The following is a 21,319-nucleotide window of genomic DNA, read 5'->3' on the forward strand; positions in this document are numbered from 1 at the left end:
GAAAGTAAAATAAAGGTCAAAGCAAAGAAGACAAGGTAAGCAGACGAGAGAAATGGCATCAATGTTGAACAAGAGAAAAGTTGATATAACGTGCATACAAGAGACGAAGTGGAAAGGTCAGAAGACTTTAATGATTGGAGATGGGTATAAATTTTACAATAATGTAATTGTAAGCAATTGGAAGGTGTCGGCATCATCCTCAGTCAAGATCTAACCTCCTCAGTGGTAGAAGTCAACAGGATCTTGATAGACTAATGAAAATAAAACTCTGCATTGGTTTGGTCAATCAATACTACACATCCTTTCAGTATAAGCTCCTCAAACGGGTTGCAAAGCAGAGGAGAAAGATGACTTTAGAGCTATCCTGGGTGAAGCTGTAATGGAAATCCCTAAGGATGACGTCATAATAGGTGGAGACTTAAATGCGCATTTAGGAAAAGTATGCCACTCAAGATAAAACTTGAACCATACATCAAATGGGGTAGATTAAAATCAATGACAGGTGCCTTTGCAATTAATGCAAACTTCTTCACAAGTCAGTGAAAAAATGTGAATAGACCTTTCGTCCAGATTAATAGACACTGCCAAATCGACATGGTTGTCAAATAAAGAGGTACAAACCACCATACAGAGCCCTATATAAAATATAGTACAAATCTAAAAACCCAGATGACAAGACAAATTACAAAAAATCCAAGAGAATAGCTACAAAGGCGGTGGCTAGGGCCAAAGCAATGGCATACGATGATATGTATGAAGAAGCGCAAAATAAATTATATAGATTAGCCAAACACCGAGAAAAAAATTCTAGGGATATAAACGGAGCTCCGAAAGTAATCAAAAATAAAGATGGGAAATTGATGATAAAGGAAAAGAAATAAGGAATATATGGAAAGAATATTTTTAGGAACTTCTCAACTTTAATCCCCACATACTACATTTAGATAAAGACTCCCCATGTCAAAACCTTATACAGCCAATAACAGAACTGTCGTCGCGTCCTATTTGTAAATAATTCCATGTTTATTTATACCAAAACGCCTATCAAAAGTTAACATTTTATGATTGGTTTAAAAAGAAGAAAATTTTCAATTTTTTTATAAAAATTTCACATTTTTTTTATAAAGAAAATTATTATTAAATTTTTGAATAAAATTTCTTAAATTTATTATTGAATATTTTGAAATTATTGTAAAATTTCTTAAAATTATTATTATATATTTTGAAATTATTATAAAATTTCTCAAGATTATTATTGAATAATAAAATTTCTGGATTATGATTAGAATATATCTATCAAGATTAAAGTAATTGAATAATTATCTAATTGATTAAGTTCTAAGTTCTCATTATTAAGTATTAGTTTTTTTTTAGCACGCCCCAATTTGATTTTGAATTTTCGAAAAAACGACCCCCAGGCACTAATAAAGGTTTTCGAGTTTTTCTCCCACCGATAGATCTAACTCCAAGTAACTCTCAGTTGCCATTTACTTTAAAAAGATGCCAGTTTCCTATAATTCCCGCTTTTGTGATTACAATAAATAAAAGTCAAGGACAAACTTTTGAACATGTAGACTAATTTTTCCCTTAGCCCATCTTTGCCCATGGGTAACTAATAATATGAAAATCATTATTTTGCCATCAAAATTACAAGGAAAAATTTTAAAAAATGATAAAACATTCAGACAAAATATCGTATATAATGAATTCTTGAATTGATAATTTGTAAGAAATTTAAAATAGTCACCAATTGCTGTTATTCACAATCAAATTACCAACTTATGTTATTCAGCATCATCATCATCAACAACAGTAGATTCTAATTTATATTTACACGCTTTATTTCAGTTTATTTATAGCAAGCTACGAACAAGGAATCAAAAATAACACCACCTAGAGCAAAGAAAGCTTCTTCACAATCAAAGACACGACTTCATCATCAACAACAGTAGATTCTAATTTATATTTACACGCTTTATTTCAGTTTATTTATAGCAAGCTACGAACAAGGAATCAAAAATAACACCACATAGAGCAAAGAAAGCTTCTTCACCATCAAAGACACGACTTCATCATCAACAACAGTAGATTCTAATTTATATTTACACGCTTTATTTCAGTTTATTTATAGCAAGCTACGAACAAGGAATCAAAAATAACACCACCTAGAGCAAAGAAAGCTTCTTCACCTTCAAAGACACGACTTCATCATCAACAACAGTAGATTCTATTTTATAATTTATATTTACACGCTTTATTTCAGTTTATTTATAGCAAGCTACGAACAAGGAATCAAAAATAACACCACATAGAGCAAAGAAAGCTTCTTCACCATCAAAGACACGACTTCATCATCAACAACAGTAGATTCTATTTTATAATTTATATTTACACGCTTTATTTCAGTTTATTTATGGCAAGCTACGAGCAAAGAATCAAAAATAACACCACATAGAGCAAAGAAAGCTTCTCCACTCTCAAAGACAGGACACCATCTTCATCATCAACAACAGCAGACAAAAATGAATATTTAGCAATTAATATTACTAGCAAATTTGGTCGATCGAATATTTGGTAGTTCGGTTTTGAGCTAGGCATACGGTCAAATCATAATATTTTCAATAACACCTAAATGTACACGTATAAACCAAAATTGAAGAGACTTTGATCAATAACGCCAGCAATATTTGCTTTACAACTTTTCTATTATTTTTCGATTCTAAATCTACTCATTAATTAAATGTCAAACCTTTTTTTAAAAAAATTAGGTTTTTCACATGTATTTTCACCCAAATATAAAAAAAAGCGATAACCAATAATCATGCTGGTTAAGATGATATTTTTATATTTATGCATTTTACGCCCTCTTTCGAATATATATATGTCAAATTTTAAGAATGTAAAATAAAATTTGAGTTGTAATAAGCTAGTAAATTTATTATTTTTTTCCAATAATATTAAAAATAGAATTATAAATTATTTGATATTTAATCTCAAATTTTTTATTAAATAAAAAATTGATTGATTTATGTATGTTAAATAATTGATTATTTATATTTTAACGTTTAAGGTGTTAAATAATAGATTTTTATATATTTAAACATCAACCATCTTCTTATCAAATGTTTAAGTTTACACATTTAAGGTGTTAAATAATAAATTTTTTATATTTTAACGTTTAAGGCGTTATTTTATATTGTAATTGCACAGATGTTTAATTGTGCATGGGTTTATTTTTAAGATCTGAGGCGATTGCCAATATAATAAATGATAAAATTTATTTATAAAAATAATCTCTTTTGACATAAAGAAAATTGAATATCTATAATAAATTTTATATAAAAATCAATACTATATCTTACTCATGTAATTGCAATCTATACGACTAACGCCTTACGGACTGCTTTATGGGGTAGGATAGGGGCACCAGCTTATTGGGAAGCTGGTGGGGAAAGAGCCTGGATACGTCTTTCACGTGCCTGGTATGTGACTGAAGACGAAGAGACGCTTATTTAAAGAAAGATTGATGACATACTCGATATAAAAAAAATTTTTGTTTGGTTTGTTCTTCCTCCAAATTGAATAGTATTTTAGACAACAAGACCGTATAGAAAATTTTGTATTCTCATATGTATGGATAAATTTTGTAATCTATTCTTTTTTACAGTCAAAAAGGTTTCTAAAGGCTTTTGAAAATTTTTTTGTGATAACTGGCCTGCTGTAATAATTAAATTTTAAACCATTATTGGTAAATATTATTATATTATATCAATTAGCCCATATATAGTGTAATTTATACCTTTCTTATATCTTTCTAAATTAAGGGTATAATTATGAAAAAAAAACTATTATGGATAGCTATTTTGACCCCTCCCCATTAGCCCATATATAGTGTGATTTATATCTTTCTAAGTTAAGGGTATAATTACGAAAAAAACTATTATATATAGCTATTTTGAGCCCTCCCAACTCATTTTATGTGATTTGTTGATATATAATTATTGTTATTTTATTCTTTCTCCCAGATATCGACTTCTTAATGTTATTTTTCCATGATAATATCACTTTCATACATACCCCCGTAATACAAATTATAAATTCTAGTCATTATATATTATTCCCTCCTTTCCCCAATTTTTTCCAAAAAAAGGAAGCCTCAATATATAAAAATACATTAATCCCACTTCCCATTAATTGTATTACAAGTAAGGACACAACATATTATAATAATGCAATATTTTTCTTTCCCATTTATTCCCTCCTTGACAATATTATAAAGGTACAATTAATTTATCTCTCATGCCAAGCGAGCTTCTCCTCTATCATTACGTTCAATTACTTCCCCATCATTAATTATGTCATCACTGTCATTCCTGATATAGAATTGAATGGTAATGTATTGTAGAGTTTTTTTATTAATTTTATTTATTTTAAGTGGTTCATGTTAAATATTTGATTATATATATTTTAACGTTTAAGGCGTTATTTTATATTGTAATTTGGACATGTTATTTTGTTTAATTGTGTTTAAAAAAGTTTATTTTTATCATCTGAGGCGATGTTTTGCCATAAATATAAATTTACTTATATGACATAAAAAAATCGAATATCTATAATAAAACTTAAAAAAAATCAATACTATATCTTTATCATATAATATTTACAATATATACTACTAAACGGACTTCTTCAATGTGTATTAGAAAAAATATTTCTGAAAATTATTTTTAAAAAAAGATTATATAATCAAATTTTAATTGATTATGATAAATTGCTTTTTAGAAATGCAGTTTAGTAATGCAGGTATTTAGTCATACTTCTATAACTCCAAAAATAAATTGAAATTTCTAAATTTTCTTCTATAAGTTAGTTTACAAGAAAGGAGTCAAAAAATAATATATTTTTTAAAATTCAAAAATCTAAAAAAAAAGACTAAACTAAGAATTGACATCATAACTTCCTAAAATAATGATGGAAACTACAAAATATTTTTATTTTATATTAATCCAGAGTAGAGAATTGTGCTCCTATAATTCATATTATTTTTTAATTTAAAAACTATATATTTAATCTATCACGCCATCTAACGGAAATTTATTTATGATTTTTAGAAATTTTATTAGGGGTGTTATATTTTTTATATATTGTATACCTGTTCTATACATATTAAAAATTTATGGATTCATTTTTTTTCCATATTTTATTTTATTTATTTAGATAATTTTAATTTTGTATAAATTTGATTTATATAATAAAAACAGTTATTTAAAATTTTTAATATATAATTGATAGGTTATAAAATAAAAATAAATTTTAATAATAAATAATTTACATTTTGATTTTGAATACGGATGTCATGTTTTTACAAATTAGATAAATAAAATTTTTTTTTTGAAAATCAAATTTAATATCGAATATAAAATTTCCAGGAATTTCAGCCATAAAAAAAAATACTGCATGAATATTTAACTCATCCTCTTATTTACATTGTAATTAAGATCTTTGTTATTAATCAACTCTCTCCTTAACACTATTTATCAATGAGGGGTAATCTAGTGTTGTTAAACGGCTCGATTTGAGCCGATTTTTAAAACTGCTTAGGCTTACTTAACATTATAGCCAGGAAAATATTGCCTAAGCGTATAGATTTCGCCAATAGATGTTCAATTCGCCATCTATGAGCAAAATCTTTAGGCTTGCATAATATTTTTCTTGTTAAAATATTGTTTTAAAAATTGGCTTAAATTGAGCCGTTTAACAACACTAGAGTAACCTGATAAGGGGGGTTAATGTATCACGCTACAGCTTAATCATTAAATGAATCAATTATTACATCGAAGCAATTCCTAAAATATTATCATATAGATTGATTTTTTTCTTCTTTTTTCTTACACCAATTTTCTTGGGTGTATCTGTTTAGGATTTCTGAATAAATTTCCTTTATGTTTTCAGGCAATTTCGGTTTCACAATGCCAACATTTGAACGATATTTTTTTATTATTATCAAAAATAAAATTATCCATTAAAAATTTAAATTAATAATAAGAAAAAAAAATTAATTTTATAGAAAAAAAAACAGTCAAATAAAAATTTTTAAATTTGATGAAAATGTTTCTAATATTTTTAATTTTTTAATTTACTACTTGTTTGCTAATTATTATTTCTTTGTTAGCACTAGTATTGTATAGTTATAAATGATTAATGATTATTTATTCTTATAGAAAAAATATATAAAAGAAAATAAAAAAATACTTGATATATGCTTCTGTATTTATATATTTTTTTTGGAAACGTTCCAAGAAGGTTCCAGAATACTCCGTTCCCATTCCATAAATTTCTTCTAGTTCCGTTCCATGTCCTGGTTATAATAAATGAATATTATTTTTATAACGTTTAAAAAAATTACTATTATATTTACATGTTACTATACAAAAATAATTTACTATTATTTTTACTAGTGTGGTTAAACGGCTTGTTTTGAGCCGATTTTTTTAAAAAACGACTAACTCAATATTTCAAAAATATTATGGAAGCCTGAAGATTTTGTTCATAGAAGGAACAAAGGTCAAGACATATATTATCGAAATCTCGAGGCTTAGGCAATATTTTTCTGGCTAAAATATCGAGTTAGCAGTTTTTGAAAATCGGTTCCATTAATCTTTACCATTTAAAAAAAATTAATGCTACCTTAAAAATTTACTATTATATTTATTGAGTAAAAAAAAATTAATAATATTACCACTGCGGTTATTTATGGATAGTATGACTAGAAAACTATAATAATATTAAACAATAGGAAAACCATATTTTATTCTATATTTTAAAATTGTCGCATGAAATAAAATAATCTTCGTTTTGTTTTGTAATAAATGATTTTTATATAAATAATATAATAAATACTATTTTTAAAAAAGCGGTTTCAATTTAAAAGTATTAAATACAAATACGAACAATATCAATTTCCTCCAAACATTTTTGAGTTAAATTACCTCATTAAACCTCATTGTTGCCGTTTTTTGATTAACAACGTAATGTAGTATCTGTACTTATTTCATTTACTGGCACAAATATTTCTGCAACTTACGATAAACCTTCATAAATCTCTTAGCTGATCTGCCGGTTTTCTAGTCTATCCGGAGTTTCAGCGATATATGAATATAATCCAGTCCTTTCTGTTGAATTGTAAAGATTGGGTAACATTGCAATCTAAATAAAATGATAATAAAATAATTAATATGAAATTTAACATAATTTATGGTTTCCTTTATTCCTACTACACAATAATAAATTATACAGTAAAAACATTACAAAATTAAAGTTAAAAAAAATAATAAAAAAAAGAATTAAAAGAAAAGAAGACTTAAAAGAAAAAAAGACTTAAAAGAAAAGAAGACTTAAAAGAAAAGAAGACTTAAAAGAAAACTAAAAAAATAAAAAAATTTAAATGTAAAAAATTAAAAAAAAGTAAGTGGTTCTAATTATAAAAATTGTTTTTATATGCAATTTTCATGAACCTTTAATAATTATTCAAATTTTACAAAAATTTTGTTTTTAAATCAAAAATCTTCTGGATATATTAACTAAAAATCTGATTGTACAAAAAAAATATAATATCGTTTTATTATACTATATTAAAAGTATATCTTCTGATTAACATTTACTTCAAAAAAATTTGAATACCCAAATACAACTATTTCTTTATTTATTTCCTTCCTCCAACCTTTGGTTCTCTTGTCTAACGAAACAGATTGTGAAATCTGAATTCTCTCCATTTCCAATGTAAGTCATTTTTTTTACTTTGTCTTATATTTGTCTTTTCAATCTCATGTTCTACGTCTTACTGATTCAAACTAGTAGTCAATTGTCTTTCAAACATAATCCTGGTAGGAGATCTATTCTTAGGTTTTGGTGCATTCTGAATAGCCTTCACCTTTTATGGGTTAGAATGTACCGGATTTATCACTAATTACCTCTAAAAATGATACGGATTTAAAAATTGAACAATTTTGCTTAAAACCAGCCGTCTGTAATCAGTCTAAACGATTCGTAAATTTCTTATGTGCTTCTCATTGTTTCGACCAGATATAATTACGAAATCTAAGTCTGCACAGGCTGTTTGACAATCGTTAACAACTCATTCACATATCTCTGATATATAGTAGGCGCATTTGCTAAACCAAAAAGTATCGTTGATAACAAAAATACCAGTTATGAGTTGTAATCGTTAGAAACTCCCGAGATTCCTATTCTATTTCCATTTGTGTAAAAATAAAATCGAATAGCACTTGTGTGCTAGCTGGACTTACTATAGCCTACACACTCCTTTTTTATATTCAACTGCCTGACTTATAATGGACTTTCGTAACGGTAATTCCTTTTAACTCTTAACGTTTATAATAATATAAAGGTGCACAATATCTAGCTTAAGTTAATTTATTTATTGATAATATAATTTTTTCATAGATAAAACGATTAACTAATTTTTTATTCTCTTTGTAATAGAATGTTAAAAATATTTTTTTATATTGAGATTCAGTTGGACTTACATTTTATAAACGAATTTCCCTAGTATAAAAATAATTATATTGAACTCTCTCCATCAAACTTATCAAATTTAATATTAGATAAGTCCTCCAGTTTTATTTTATTCACTAAATTCCCACTATTTAAGACATCAGGCATCACCACAACATAAGGTTAAACAATCCACGTAACTATTTTTTTTTACCTTTATCTTGCCATTAGAAAAGTATATCACATAGATTAAATTATAAGAATACCATATTTTATTATTTATTAAAATTATCACATAAAAATATGTAATTTTCTGAGGATTGGACATAATATTTGGAGGAAAACATCAATTTAATTTTAATAAAGAATAAAATTTATTTTTAACTGAAAATACAAATGAAATTCAATCTTTTTATAATGAAATTTATAACTAATAAAATGCCATTTTTAATTAGAATTAGTGTAGTTCACAAAAAAGAAAAACAATTTAAAATCTGAATGTTATTACCAAAACAAAAACAAGTAGTTAAAGGAGAATTATAAATTAAAAAAAACAATTACAACTACTTAACAAAATAAAATAAATGATTTCATTTTCAATAAAAGAATGTTTTTTTAAAAAAAATATAATATAATGCTATTTTAAATTCCTTTAGTAGCGTTTAGTAATAAAATTATGATCGATAAGAAGCCATAATATAAACGGTTGATAATAATAAAATGGAGAAAAATGACTTGTCTACCCAAATAGCATCTTCGTCTCCAACGAATGCTAATCCTATTTTAGCGAATTATTCTTCAGAGAGCGCTCATAAAAAAGATATCTCAGATTTGATTCAACAAATCATGAATATAACTGAACAAAGCTTAGATGAAGCACAAACAAGGTAGATAATACTGACTTAAAATATATATTTAAGTAAATTTAGAAAACATGCCTTGAACTGCCATAGACTCAAACCAGCACTCTACAATGTTTTATGTGAAATCAAAGAAAAAACTGGTAGATTTTTTTTTTACAAAAATGCATTATCTTTATATTCATTCTAGTGATTAATTTGAGAAGAAATGAAGCAATTTCAAAGTTTTCTAATCTAGATAACAATGGATCAAATAGTAATATGAGTGGTAATGACATGATGTCAATGATGATGGATGATTCAATAATGCATCCAGATCCTCAGTTAATGAGATTAGATAATATGCTTTTAGCAGAAGGAGTAGCTGGACCTGACAAATCTTTACTAAATCCATTTTCATCATCAAATAATTCAGACAATAACAATCCAACTAATAATGCTATAGAGCATTCTGACTATAAAGCTAAACTAGCTCAGATTAGACAAATTTATCATTCTGAACTTGAAAAATATGATCAAGTATGCTACCTGATAAATTTATAAGTTATTACATATATATTTATAATAATTAGAGGTGCATGCAACTTTTTAATTGATATTGAGGTAAAGTACCAATATTGATTTTTTTAATTCTTGTTTTATTTTCAATTAAGCATGACCTGGCCTAAGGCTTAAATAAAAATTATTTAATTTTTATAATTTGTAATGTAATTTTATTAAATATAAAATAATTTTTATCAACAGAGACTTCTGTGTTAATTTATATGCCTCTTTCATGTTAACGTTTAGTTAACACTGTTTATACTTCTAGAATTGGAAATTTAATTCTGTTTACTCATCATTAATTATGTGTTACTTCAAAATTTTCTATATTAATTTTAAACTTAAGAAAATTTAATGGAAAAGCCAATTCCTTACATCAAAAAATAATAAATTGTATTAGTTTTGTGCTTTTTATTTCATAATTCAAATTTTTATTTTTTAAATATAAAAAATTGTAGTATTGGTAAAATTTACTATATCTAGTTTTGACCAGCCAATTAGTATTAGCCTGATATTAATACATTGTTTCTGTGGATTTCTGATTATAATATATATATACCATATTTACCCTAAAATAAATATATATGCAATAACTTTATTAAGGCTTGTGCAGAATTCACAACTCATGTGATGAATTTGCTGAGAGAGCAAAGTAGGACACGACCCATTACCCAAAAAGAAATTGAAAGAATGGTCTGTATCATACGCAAAAAGTTTAGCTCAATTCAGGTAATTTAGTTTTAATCTATAACACTGAATAAAAATTATGTTGTGATCCACAAATTTTTCACCTGTAATACTTTTTGAAAGTTATAAAAAATTGCTCCAATATTTACGATTCTTTTTTCTTCTTTGAATAAACATAATTAACCCTTCACTACAAAGATGGAAGAAATTCCTGTAATCACAAATGTGGGGTGTATTTTACTCCAAACGTTGATTAGATATGTGTCAGAACATATTAAAATTTGAGATCTAAAATTTTGAATATATAATTAAAAAAATGTTGGAGATAATAAATATAAAGATTAATATTTACTTCCAAAAAAAGTTATGCAAATTTTGCTAAAGTTGCTGTAATAAAATATTTTTGAGGACCTTCCTTCACCAAAAAAATTTTTTTTTAATATATTTTATTAATAATAAATATCACTTAAATTTTTGTAATAACATTCACAACAAAATGTATTTATATGATCTTTACAACCTTTTTATTTGATGGAATATGTTTTTCATCAGTTATATTGAGAACATCCCTAATGTTACATAATAATCTAGATATACGAGGATTCCCATATCTACTGATCATATATGGAGTTATGAGTTTCATTGCTAATTTTATAAATTTTGATCTAGGACTTTTTACACATTGACAATGGAATTATCAGGCTTGTTAACCGATCTTTTCTGACCGATTCAAAATTAACTAATATATGTTATAAATTTATTGTAATTGAATAATAATATAACCGATGCAAAATTAACTAATATAAAAATAAATTAAATATGGTAGAAATTTATTGTAATTGAATAATAAATATAACATTATAATATATTTATTTTTAATTAAAATTAGCTTTTAATTATAAAATTTTTTCCAAATTATCATCATTTAAACATCCGCGTCTTTCATTTAGAACATGTTTAGCTTTACTAAACAAGCGCTCCATGGCAAAGGTGTATTATATTCAATAAATATTTTTTTAAAATTAATATAAGTATTAAAAATATTCATGTCATCATTTGAATAAAAATTTTTTTTAATGGAACAAGCATTTTGTACAGTATTTTTCCCGAAAAAAGCAACAATGTCATCCATTTGAGGTATCCGCATATGGTTGTTCCTGCATATTTTCCAAATGGGCAACTAATAGTTCTTTTACCATCATATTTTGTGGCAGATTAATATAAGGCCAATTAAGTTTAAATTTAAGGTGAATCATGGCTGTCAAAATGTTACTGTCTTCATACAGTGAAGGAAATCTATATTATGAAATGATAATAATTTATTATATAAGTGTTCATTTTATTCATATAAATCAAATCAAGTATCTGCAAAACTTAACCCTTTTAAATTTTACAGTCAAGTCTGGCACATCATCTGTATGGTATTTATTTATATTTGGGTCAATCATAAATATTGATTAAATGTAAACTTAATACTTAATATACAAAGAAATTAACATTGTAATTTATTTACAAAGAATAATAATCAAAATATTAGCTTAAAATTTAAATAATCTAATAAATTTTTAATGTCTTCAAAGGCCCATTAATATTTTACTAGATATCAGAAGTTTAGTAGAACTGGCCTGTTAAAAATATTTTACTAAATTTGCCAGATCTTTGCAATTTTTGCGTAATTTCAAAAATGGTAAAAGATTCTCATTCTCACTTATATCTGCTGTTACATCAATAGTAGAAGCAATAGAATCTTCTAAATCTATAATGGACATTTACATTTACCTATTAAAATAAATATTAATATATTATAATAAATTTATATTAAATAACTTGTAAGAGCTCTAAATCTCGTAAAATTTAGGAAATGAATAAATGTATCTATAAAATAAATGGTGGAATGGAAGTTGATAAAATATGAAGATAGATATTTTTTTTAAAAATTAATTTTTAAAAAGATCGGGATCGAATTTGAAACAAAATGATCTCGATCCTCAATTTAAGTCAGAATCATAAATCTCGTAAAATTGACAAATTTGCGATCGAATCCAGGATCGTCGATCTTTTGATTCGATCTTTTAACAACTCTGGGAATTATATACTGACAATCAGCCAGGAGGACCTTACAAATTGTCAAATAAGTTATATGATGTAGTTGAAAGACTTATTAAACCAATTTTAAGGACTAATAGAAATATTACAACTGACAAGTGGTTTACAAGCTATGAATTAGCCAATAATATGTTAAATTATCATTCCTTAACCCTAGTATGAACTTTAAAAAAAATAAAAAGCAGGTACCTGCTTTCTTTTGATAAAAAAAGTGATATAAACTAAGTTTATTTGCATTAAGTGAAAATACAACTGTAGTTTCATACATACCAAAATTAGAATGTAGAGTTTCTTTCTGCGCTACATTATGATAACAAAATTGATGCATCAACTAGTGAGTTGATAAAAACTAGAAATTATAACATTTTATAATTAAACCAAAAATGAAGTTGATGTAGTTGATCAATTTTTTTCCATACATTCTATATCCAGAAGATTGAGTAGATTGGTCATTGACCATTTTCTATGGTAAATGTATCAATAATAAATGCTCTAATAGTTTATAAAGCTAATAATTTATTGAATATAAAAAGATCCAAATTATGAAATTATTAGCAATGGAACTCATAACTCCATATGCGATCAGCAGATATAAGAACCCTTATATATGTAGATTTATTGTGCAACAATATTGGGGATGTTCTCAATATAACTGATGAAAAACATATTCTATCAAATAAAAAGGGAAGATATTATGATTGTCCAAGGATGAAGGAAAAAACAACATTTATTTGTTTAAATTGTTTAAAATTCATTTGTAAAGATCATATGGATACATTTTGTCATGAATGTTATTACATAAATTTAGATAATATTTGATGATTAATATTTTCTTTGATATTTGATATTTTTTTTATAAAATTTGCATTTTTAAAATTGTTTTGGTGATAATACTATAATTAAAGAAGGTCCCAAAAAAATTATTTTAGTAACTTTAAATTTGCTTATATTAATCTAAGATTTAGTATTTATTATCTCCAATATTTTTTTAATATGTTCTGAGATATAGCTAATCAAAATTTAGAGTAAAATAGACCAACACCTGTGTTGGAAAAAAATATCACATGTTGTATTATGATAATTATAATCCAATCAACCTTATTTATTTTGGTTGATTGGCATTATACACAAATTAATATAAATTTATCTATAAAACTATGACAGAAGAGTTTTTCCCACCTTGTAATGAAGGGTTAAATTTACCATAAGCCCTTTTTATAATTTTGTTCCACAAGAAAAAAATAGTATAAATTTTTAAAATTTTGCGTCACAATTCAATGAAAAATTTTGTATGTACAAAGATGGAACCTATACTAACCTAAGCTTTAACAATTGTAAATATTTTAAAAAATATCAAATCAATTATCTTGAAATTTGGTAAATATATTCCTTATAATCAAAATATAGTATGAAAACCAGGTTAACATATCTTTAAGCTTTTTTTCCATTACCAAGATTATAAAAGCTATGAGGTATTATTTGCTTCACCTTTGTAGTGAAGGCTTAATTAGGGATGTATCTCTCGAAGTGTCAATCATAGATATATAGACATTTGTCAAATATTTTCATGCTTTAAGAAAATTATGCATTATTTTATTTTGATAACCTGTTTACTTAACATAAAAAAATTTAATTTGAAAACGTTCCAAAATTTGTGAAAAACATGAAAAGGGACCCCTTTTTTAATAGGAAAAAAATAAAGCCAAAACATGTAAAATATACAAAACTTTATCATTTGGTTTCCATAGGACACAATTTAAAGAGAAAATATTATAGTCGAGAATTTATTTATGGTATTAATTCAATCACGCATATCATATTTTTATGACTAAATTATCATCATAATCAATTTTTTTTTGTATTAAAACAAAAGTAATTATAATTTCATAATCTGCATTGTATTCCTGAAAAATTGATCTTGGATTTTGATGATTATATTTCTTGGAAATTTTGAAAAAAATAAAATTGAATTATGAAATATTTTTCGACCCTATATAGAATTATGAATTTTAAAATGATTTTGAACTCCCAATATCTCAAAACTTCAGGCAAATATTATAATTCATATCATTTATATATGGGTGTATTATAGGCTCTTTAAAAAAACAAATAACATCAAATAGTTTGACTTCGATACATATTTAAGAATTCATCAAAATCGTTATGATAGTATAATAAACTGGAAACTTTGATGAACCATCAGGAAGATTACCACCTGTGTTGCATAGTCTAGTTGGAAGGAATATCAGCAGATTTCAAGAGACGGGCTATTGTGTCATTGCATTCATTTTTTTATATTTCACAAATCTCCCAACTCTTTAAGAACCCGAACCCAAACACCTTTCAAGATTTTTAGGAATTTGTGACTTTTTGATAAATATCTAGAGCTGCAATTATAACCTTTATTAGTCCAGGTTCCAAATTCTGGTTATAAACCTTCATGAATTGTCACTGGATTAGAATATTATACATTTTATAAACCAGATTTTTTTTCTTAACAATTTTTTATAACACTTATATTCTAAAAAAGGTACAATTGAAGCAAAGTACATGTGAGGCTGTCATGATATTGAGATCTCGATTTTTGGATGCCAGGTCTTTTATTATATATATTTTTTATTGATATTTTATGTATATAGACTAATTATAAGGAAAACTAGGTATCAAATTGAACCTTTAAACCCTGTACTGTAATTAAGTAAGGGGTCACTAGCTTCTTACAAAAGGGGTTACTAAAGGATGTTTTTTAAAAAATGTCTATAACTTTTTTTAACCCTTTTTATATTTAATATATAGGGGGCTTAGCCCTCCATTCTCCCTCGATTCGCTCTTTCCCAGCTTTCGGCTGGGTTTATATAGATACTTGTATTCGTTAATCAAAATATATCTAATCCAAATGCTTTCCCCTCATAACCAATAAAAATCTTTTAATAACCTCAATCTAAAAGCTTTTATCTTTAGATTTTATAAATATAAATATTCTACAAAAAAAAACCCATGCATTAAAAAAAAGGAGGAAAAGGCGTAATTTCAGTAAGCAAGCTACCGAAGTGCTTAATGATTATTTTTACTCTCACCTCAGCAATCCTTACCCATCGGAAGAAGCTAAGGAAGAGTTGGCTAAAAAATGCGGGATCACCATTTCACAAGTCTCTTTTTCAAACATTACTTTGATTTTTTTAAGTCATTTCAATTTTAGGCCATTAGATTGGTTTATTGGGATAATAGTAAACGGATCTTTTAAAAAATAATTATTCGGAAAAGGTCATAAAAATTAGGTTAATGTTATAATTAATCTTTTAATCAAGATATCCAATTGGTTTGGTAATAAAAGGATCCGATATAAGAAAAATATAACCAAAGCACAAGAGGAGGCCAACATGTACGCTGCCAAAGCTGCAGCTGCCCAAGAACACAATGCTAATCAGGTATTTTTTTTCTTGACGTTAGAAAAATATCATAATTGGTAGATTATTTAATGATAGGTAATAAAAAAATAATATGGTATTTATCAATTAATGTATATTTAGCTAATTTAATAATTCATTTCGGTTTTGCCTATTAATTAATACATGTGCATTGTTTATTTTAGCGTTTAATTATCCAATTTAAATATTTGAAGGTAAAAAAGTAACATTTAATTTCGATTTTTCCATTGTTGATAAGACTTTTCCTTTTTATGATTGACACCTTTTCTTTTTTATGATTGACACCTTTTCTTTTATGATTGAAACCCTGTACCGTGAGTAATATGCAATTGCGCGATTTTGAGTGTATACAGAAATCGAAATTATTACGTCTATGATCCTATTTTGTTTAACATAAAAACAGAGGATCGGTGGCGTCGGTGCAAGGAATAGTTACGGAGGCCTCGACGACTCCATGTCCCCTACCAGTAACAATATGAACTCTCTCGGGTCCGGTAATGAGTTAAGTGGCCCTCCCCTCGATATGGATAAAAAATTGATGAATGTTGGACAGGAAGAAACTGCCATTCATAATCTTAATCATCAAGTATTATATCTCGCAAAATTTTATAATAGATTTGTTTGTATGTCCTCTCGAGCTTATTTTCATTTGCTTTGAGCAAGAAGGGCTTTAAATCATTGTGAATTTGAATTTATTAAACTTAAAAATGATTGGTATCGAATTTTGATCCCTTATAATATATAATGTTTATATTCAAATAAGATAAAAATATATTATTATCTAACCAAAATGTGACCGACTTACTTAGACCTGCGAATGAATTTAAATAACGATTAATTTAATTTTATAGACTATAAATCATTAAAAAAAATATATTCTTCGAATAATAACCCTCTCGTTATTCCATCAAATATTTCGTATTATTCAAAAATACTCGCTATTCTAATGAATTCTGAAATATTTTTGAATTCCTAAAAATTCTAATCAACATATAATAGTAGTGCTGTAAACATTTTTAAAAAAAATCGAACGCGTTCAACGTTCATTGACAAAAATCGAACGCGTTCACATTCAAATTCAAAAAAAGGAACGCGTTCAAGTTCATGAACGCGTTCATACGTTCAAGTTCATGAACGCGTTCATACGTTCAATACGTTCAAGTTCATGAACGCGTTCATACGTTCAAAATTTTATGATAAATTTTTTTTAAAATTTAATTTAATATAAATAAATGCCTTATATTTTTCAACACAATATATTAGTCATGATAAAAAATAATAGTTTTATTTTGATAAAATAATTATAAATACAATATAATAGAGCGATAAAAAAATAAATTTATAAAAAATTTTTCTTATTAATTTTTAATAATAATTGCTTTTCAAAATTTTCATCTGATAGGCATGAACGCTTGTCAGTTAATACAGCGTTAGCTATACTAAAAACTCGCTCAACAGGGGCAGATGAAGGGATTGCGGTGTTATACTTGGTAAACAATTCTTTTAAAAGGGGGAATTTTTTAAAAACATTTAATGTTTTATCCATTGTTTCAAAAAATTGAGCTATGTTATCATCCTCCAATCTGCCCTCTTCTTCCTCGTCAAAAAAAAAAGGATATCTCGGAATTGATTTTAAAACATTGAAATATTTTTGATATTTGGGCCATGGTAATTCTAATTCATCTAATATTGAATTTTGATTTTCAGAATCTGATGATGAAATATTTATATCCATGCAAATGCTAATCTATTAAATTAAAATATAAAATATTCAAATTAATAAACTTTAATCTTATCTTCTCTAGCAGTAGCACTATGGTACGTTAATTGCAATATGAAAAAGGAAAAAGTAAAAACAGCTGATTAAAAAATATAAGACTTTTTTGTTAAAAAATTGGATTAAATATTAATTTTTTAAATAAATAAAAATATAAGACTTTTTTGTTAAAAAATGCGGATTAATATTAATTTTTCAAATAAATAAAAATAAAAAGTGTTTTTAAAATTGAACGAACGTAAAATTGAACGCGTTCATCAAAGAAAAGGAACGCGTTCACGTTCAAAGTTCGTCAAAAAAAAAGGAACGCCGTTCATCATCTTTTTTCAAAAAAACGAACTTCGTGCGTTCACAACACTATATAATAGTATTGTACTCAAAGTTGAATTATAGAGGATCAATTTAAAACGATATAAGCATATTTATCATCTCAATATGATTTGATAGTCTTAAATAGACCTACCTGACTGCTGGTTTTAGGGGTTTTTTGATAAAAATAATACTTTCTTTTTACCTCGGTAACGGTTTATTTCTTTAAAAATCTTAATAAATATGTAACTCCCACACACTATTTTTTTTTTCGAACAATTTCCATAACAATTTTACATTAGATTATCATGTGTTAAACGAATGTAAATTGAACAAAGTAATAACATTTTTTTATAAATATTGTAGTTGAATTTAATACGCACAGCATAATTTTTTAAAATTATTTTAAGGGATTCGGTTATAATGCCTTTTTTTAAATTATTGACATATAATATATTGTAAACAACTAAATAAGAGCATCAGATCTACTTATTCGTAAAATTTAAATTATCCATTTTTTTTCTTCAAAATATATCTTTTTTTTGATCGAATAAAATTTTTGTGCACGAATATGAATATTACATTATACCTCATCTCAGTGTAGGATCTAGACAGATATTTTTTTTTAAATTTGTTGGAATGAAAAGTGAAGCTGCCACTTCCCATCTCCTTCTTTATTATACAATTTGAAAAAATAAATAAATATTATTTCAATAGATGCAACAACAGCCCAAGAGACAGAAATTATGAATTGGAAAATAAATTTTAATTTATGATATTATTCGACACCAACTCCATATGTGTTTTCTATTTTTTCCACCACCTTTATATAAAATTTACCATATTTATTACGTTATATTAGTATACTATATTTATAATAATAAATATTTTTCTGTGTCTTATATAATTAACTTTAAATAATCATAAATAAATATGCTCAGAAGTTTATAAACCTGACCTGAAAGCAATGGTTTTAAATAAACTACAGTAATCATATTCTTGTTAAGTATAAGATGCATAAATTTCTTTGGCGATAAAATTTAATATGGCATAACTTAAATATAAAAACTAATGATATACTGTAATATCCGATTTAAGCCCATTAATGTGCCTCCTAGGACAATTAAATCTTAAAACGAGGCCTTAAAATGTTAATATTTAAACAATTGCGATTGACATTTTAAAGGAAAAATAGCTATTCATAGTTTTTTTTACATTAAAAATTGTAAATCTCCCAAACCAAAATTTTATAATTTCCATTAATCTTCCACTCTTTTATGAGGCATTTCTTATGTGTGTCTTTATTTATGGCAGATTAAAATGCTTGTATTTCATTGTCTAACAATAAGAATAACCTCTAGGAAATAATATACTGGGTATAAAAAAATATTAAACTTGGATGGCTTATCGGTTATTAATTAGGTTAATTTAGACGGCGCCAAAAACATTGTTGAAGTAACTCTTAATTTACTATTATATTTCCTTAAAATATGCATCTTAGTAGGTAGGGAGTAAGCATCTAACTATTATGATTATACTAAGCCAATAAATAATACTTATATCCCCCTTTCCCCCAAAAGAAATTGTATTTTAACCAAATTATCATTGGAATAAAATGTTGATCAAGTTGGTTTTACAAATGTTATTTGTGACAGATTTATATACTGCCAATTTAAGTTCAATTTTCGTTCCTAACATGGTAAAATATTTTCGAAGCTAAGGAAAGGGATCGAAGGATTTCATTTACATTATAATTTTTTTTCTTCCTGCGCCAATTCAATATACATTACTTCATTAGCTGTAAACATTAATAAACCTTTAAATTATTTATTTTAATTAAATACTAGAGAAAATTTGTGAATAGAAGAATACGACCGACTACACAAAATACGCTAGTTTTCTCAACGCATAGATTTGCAAATGTTAATTGAAAATATCAATCTAAATCTAATTAAAACACTAACTTTTAATTAAAATAACCTTGATTTCTTTTTCCATGTTTTGTTTTTCGTAAATTCCAAAATCGAAACGAGCAATAGAATGGAATGGGAAAAAATTAGAAAATAGAGGATTTAGATGATTTTAATGAATAACTTATATTAAAATGGGTATAATAGTTGATAGATAGGACAAATAATAGTAATAATGGAGCAAGTATTTATTAAATTTATTTTTGTGAAAGGCAATCTTTATATCTCCATTTGTCTTAGTCTTTAAAGGAGATTTGAGCCTGACTACCAAATTCTCTTTTTTTATTTATACAAGTTTTGTTTGAAAGTTTAGGATTGGGAATCCCAAATTCAATCATTTAAATTTAAATGATTTTTCTTTGATACACAGAAATGGATTTCATTTTATCATGGGGAAGGGGGTGGGTGAATCCACTATCCTCCCCCATACCTACGCCACTTGATAGGATTAGAGTGTATGTCAATCAGAAGGAAGGAAGGGACAAAAAAAACAAATTAGCTAAAAAAAGGGTAATTTTAGATAATGTTACCTAAAAAAACATAATTTTGAAAATAATATTTTATATATTTTTTGAGCCCCCTGAGATTGTAAAAGCTAGTGACCCCCTTAAATTCGGCCAACGACAACATTATCTTTTGACTGAGGAAAGAAAATAAGATATCTAAATACCGAACCCAGATTGGGTATTAGGAACGATAGTAGTTTTATATCAAATTTTACGAAAAAATCATAATAGATATTTAAAATTGACCAATTCCAATTTCTTGTTGAAATAATTTATAAAATTTGCAACAATTTAAAATTCGAGTTCATGACAAGACTTGGAAATTTTTAGCAAAAACACCTGAGTAGATTCAAATATAATTTAAAATAGAATCGAAGGATTTCGCTCAACTGAAGATTTTGCATGTCGTTATTTTAGAAAAAATAAACTTAAATATATTTAGAGTTTGAATAGTATCTTTCTAAATTAAAAGCACCGCACTTAAAATTTTTTAATAAAAAGTATATATTTTTTTAAAAAATTAATATAATAAATATTCATTCAAAATATGATTCATATGAACTGAATTGATATTTTGTTTTAAAATATTCAAAGATACTAAATATCATCATCTTGTAAA

General features: G+C 25.8%; 1 protein-coding gene across 1 annotated transcript; it reads left to right on the forward strand.

Moving 5' to 3' along the window:
• The first annotated feature begins 9,194 nt into the window (after positions 1-9,194).
• LOC135929397 (pre-B-cell leukemia transcription factor 1-like) lies at positions 9,195-19,111 on the forward strand. Its single transcript, XM_065465950.1, has 9 exons — positions 9,195-9,401; positions 9,444-9,517; positions 9,565-9,893; positions 10,521-10,646; positions 15,241-15,305; positions 15,724-15,859; positions 16,019-16,138; positions 16,542-16,724; positions 18,942-19,111. The coding sequence occupies exons 1-9, from the start codon at positions 9,235-9,237 to the stop codon at positions 18,972-18,974; spliced, it is 1,233 nt and encodes a 410-aa protein (XP_065322022.1). The 5' UTR covers positions 9,195-9,234; the 3' UTR covers positions 18,975-19,111.
• Positions 19,112-21,319: the final 2,208 nt, after the last annotated feature.

This window comes from Gordionus sp. m RMFG-2023, chromosome 5, assembly GCF_954871325.1.
Source record: "Gordionus sp. m RMFG-2023 chromosome 5, tfGorSpeb1-WG-v2, whole genome shotgun sequence".
Taxonomy (NCBI): domain Eukaryota; kingdom Metazoa; phylum Nematomorpha; class Gordioida; order Chordodea; family Parachordodidae; genus Gordionus; species Gordionus sp. m RMFG-2023.

Bases quoted from the DNA above. Each gene is read 5' to 3' on its own strand.
- LOC135929397 (XM_065465950.1), top strand. From the start codon at position 9,235: ATGGAGAAAAATGACTTGTCTACCCAAATAGCATCTTCGTCTCCAACG. The intron at 9,402-9,443 runs GTAGATAATACT...AAGTAAATTTAG, and splicing joins TTAGATGAAGCACAAACAAG to AAAACATGCCTTGAACTGCC. The intron at 15,306-15,723 runs GTCTTTTATTAT...ATTAAAAAAAAG, and splicing joins TCTCGATTTTTGGATGCCAG to GAGGAAAAGGCGTAATTTCA.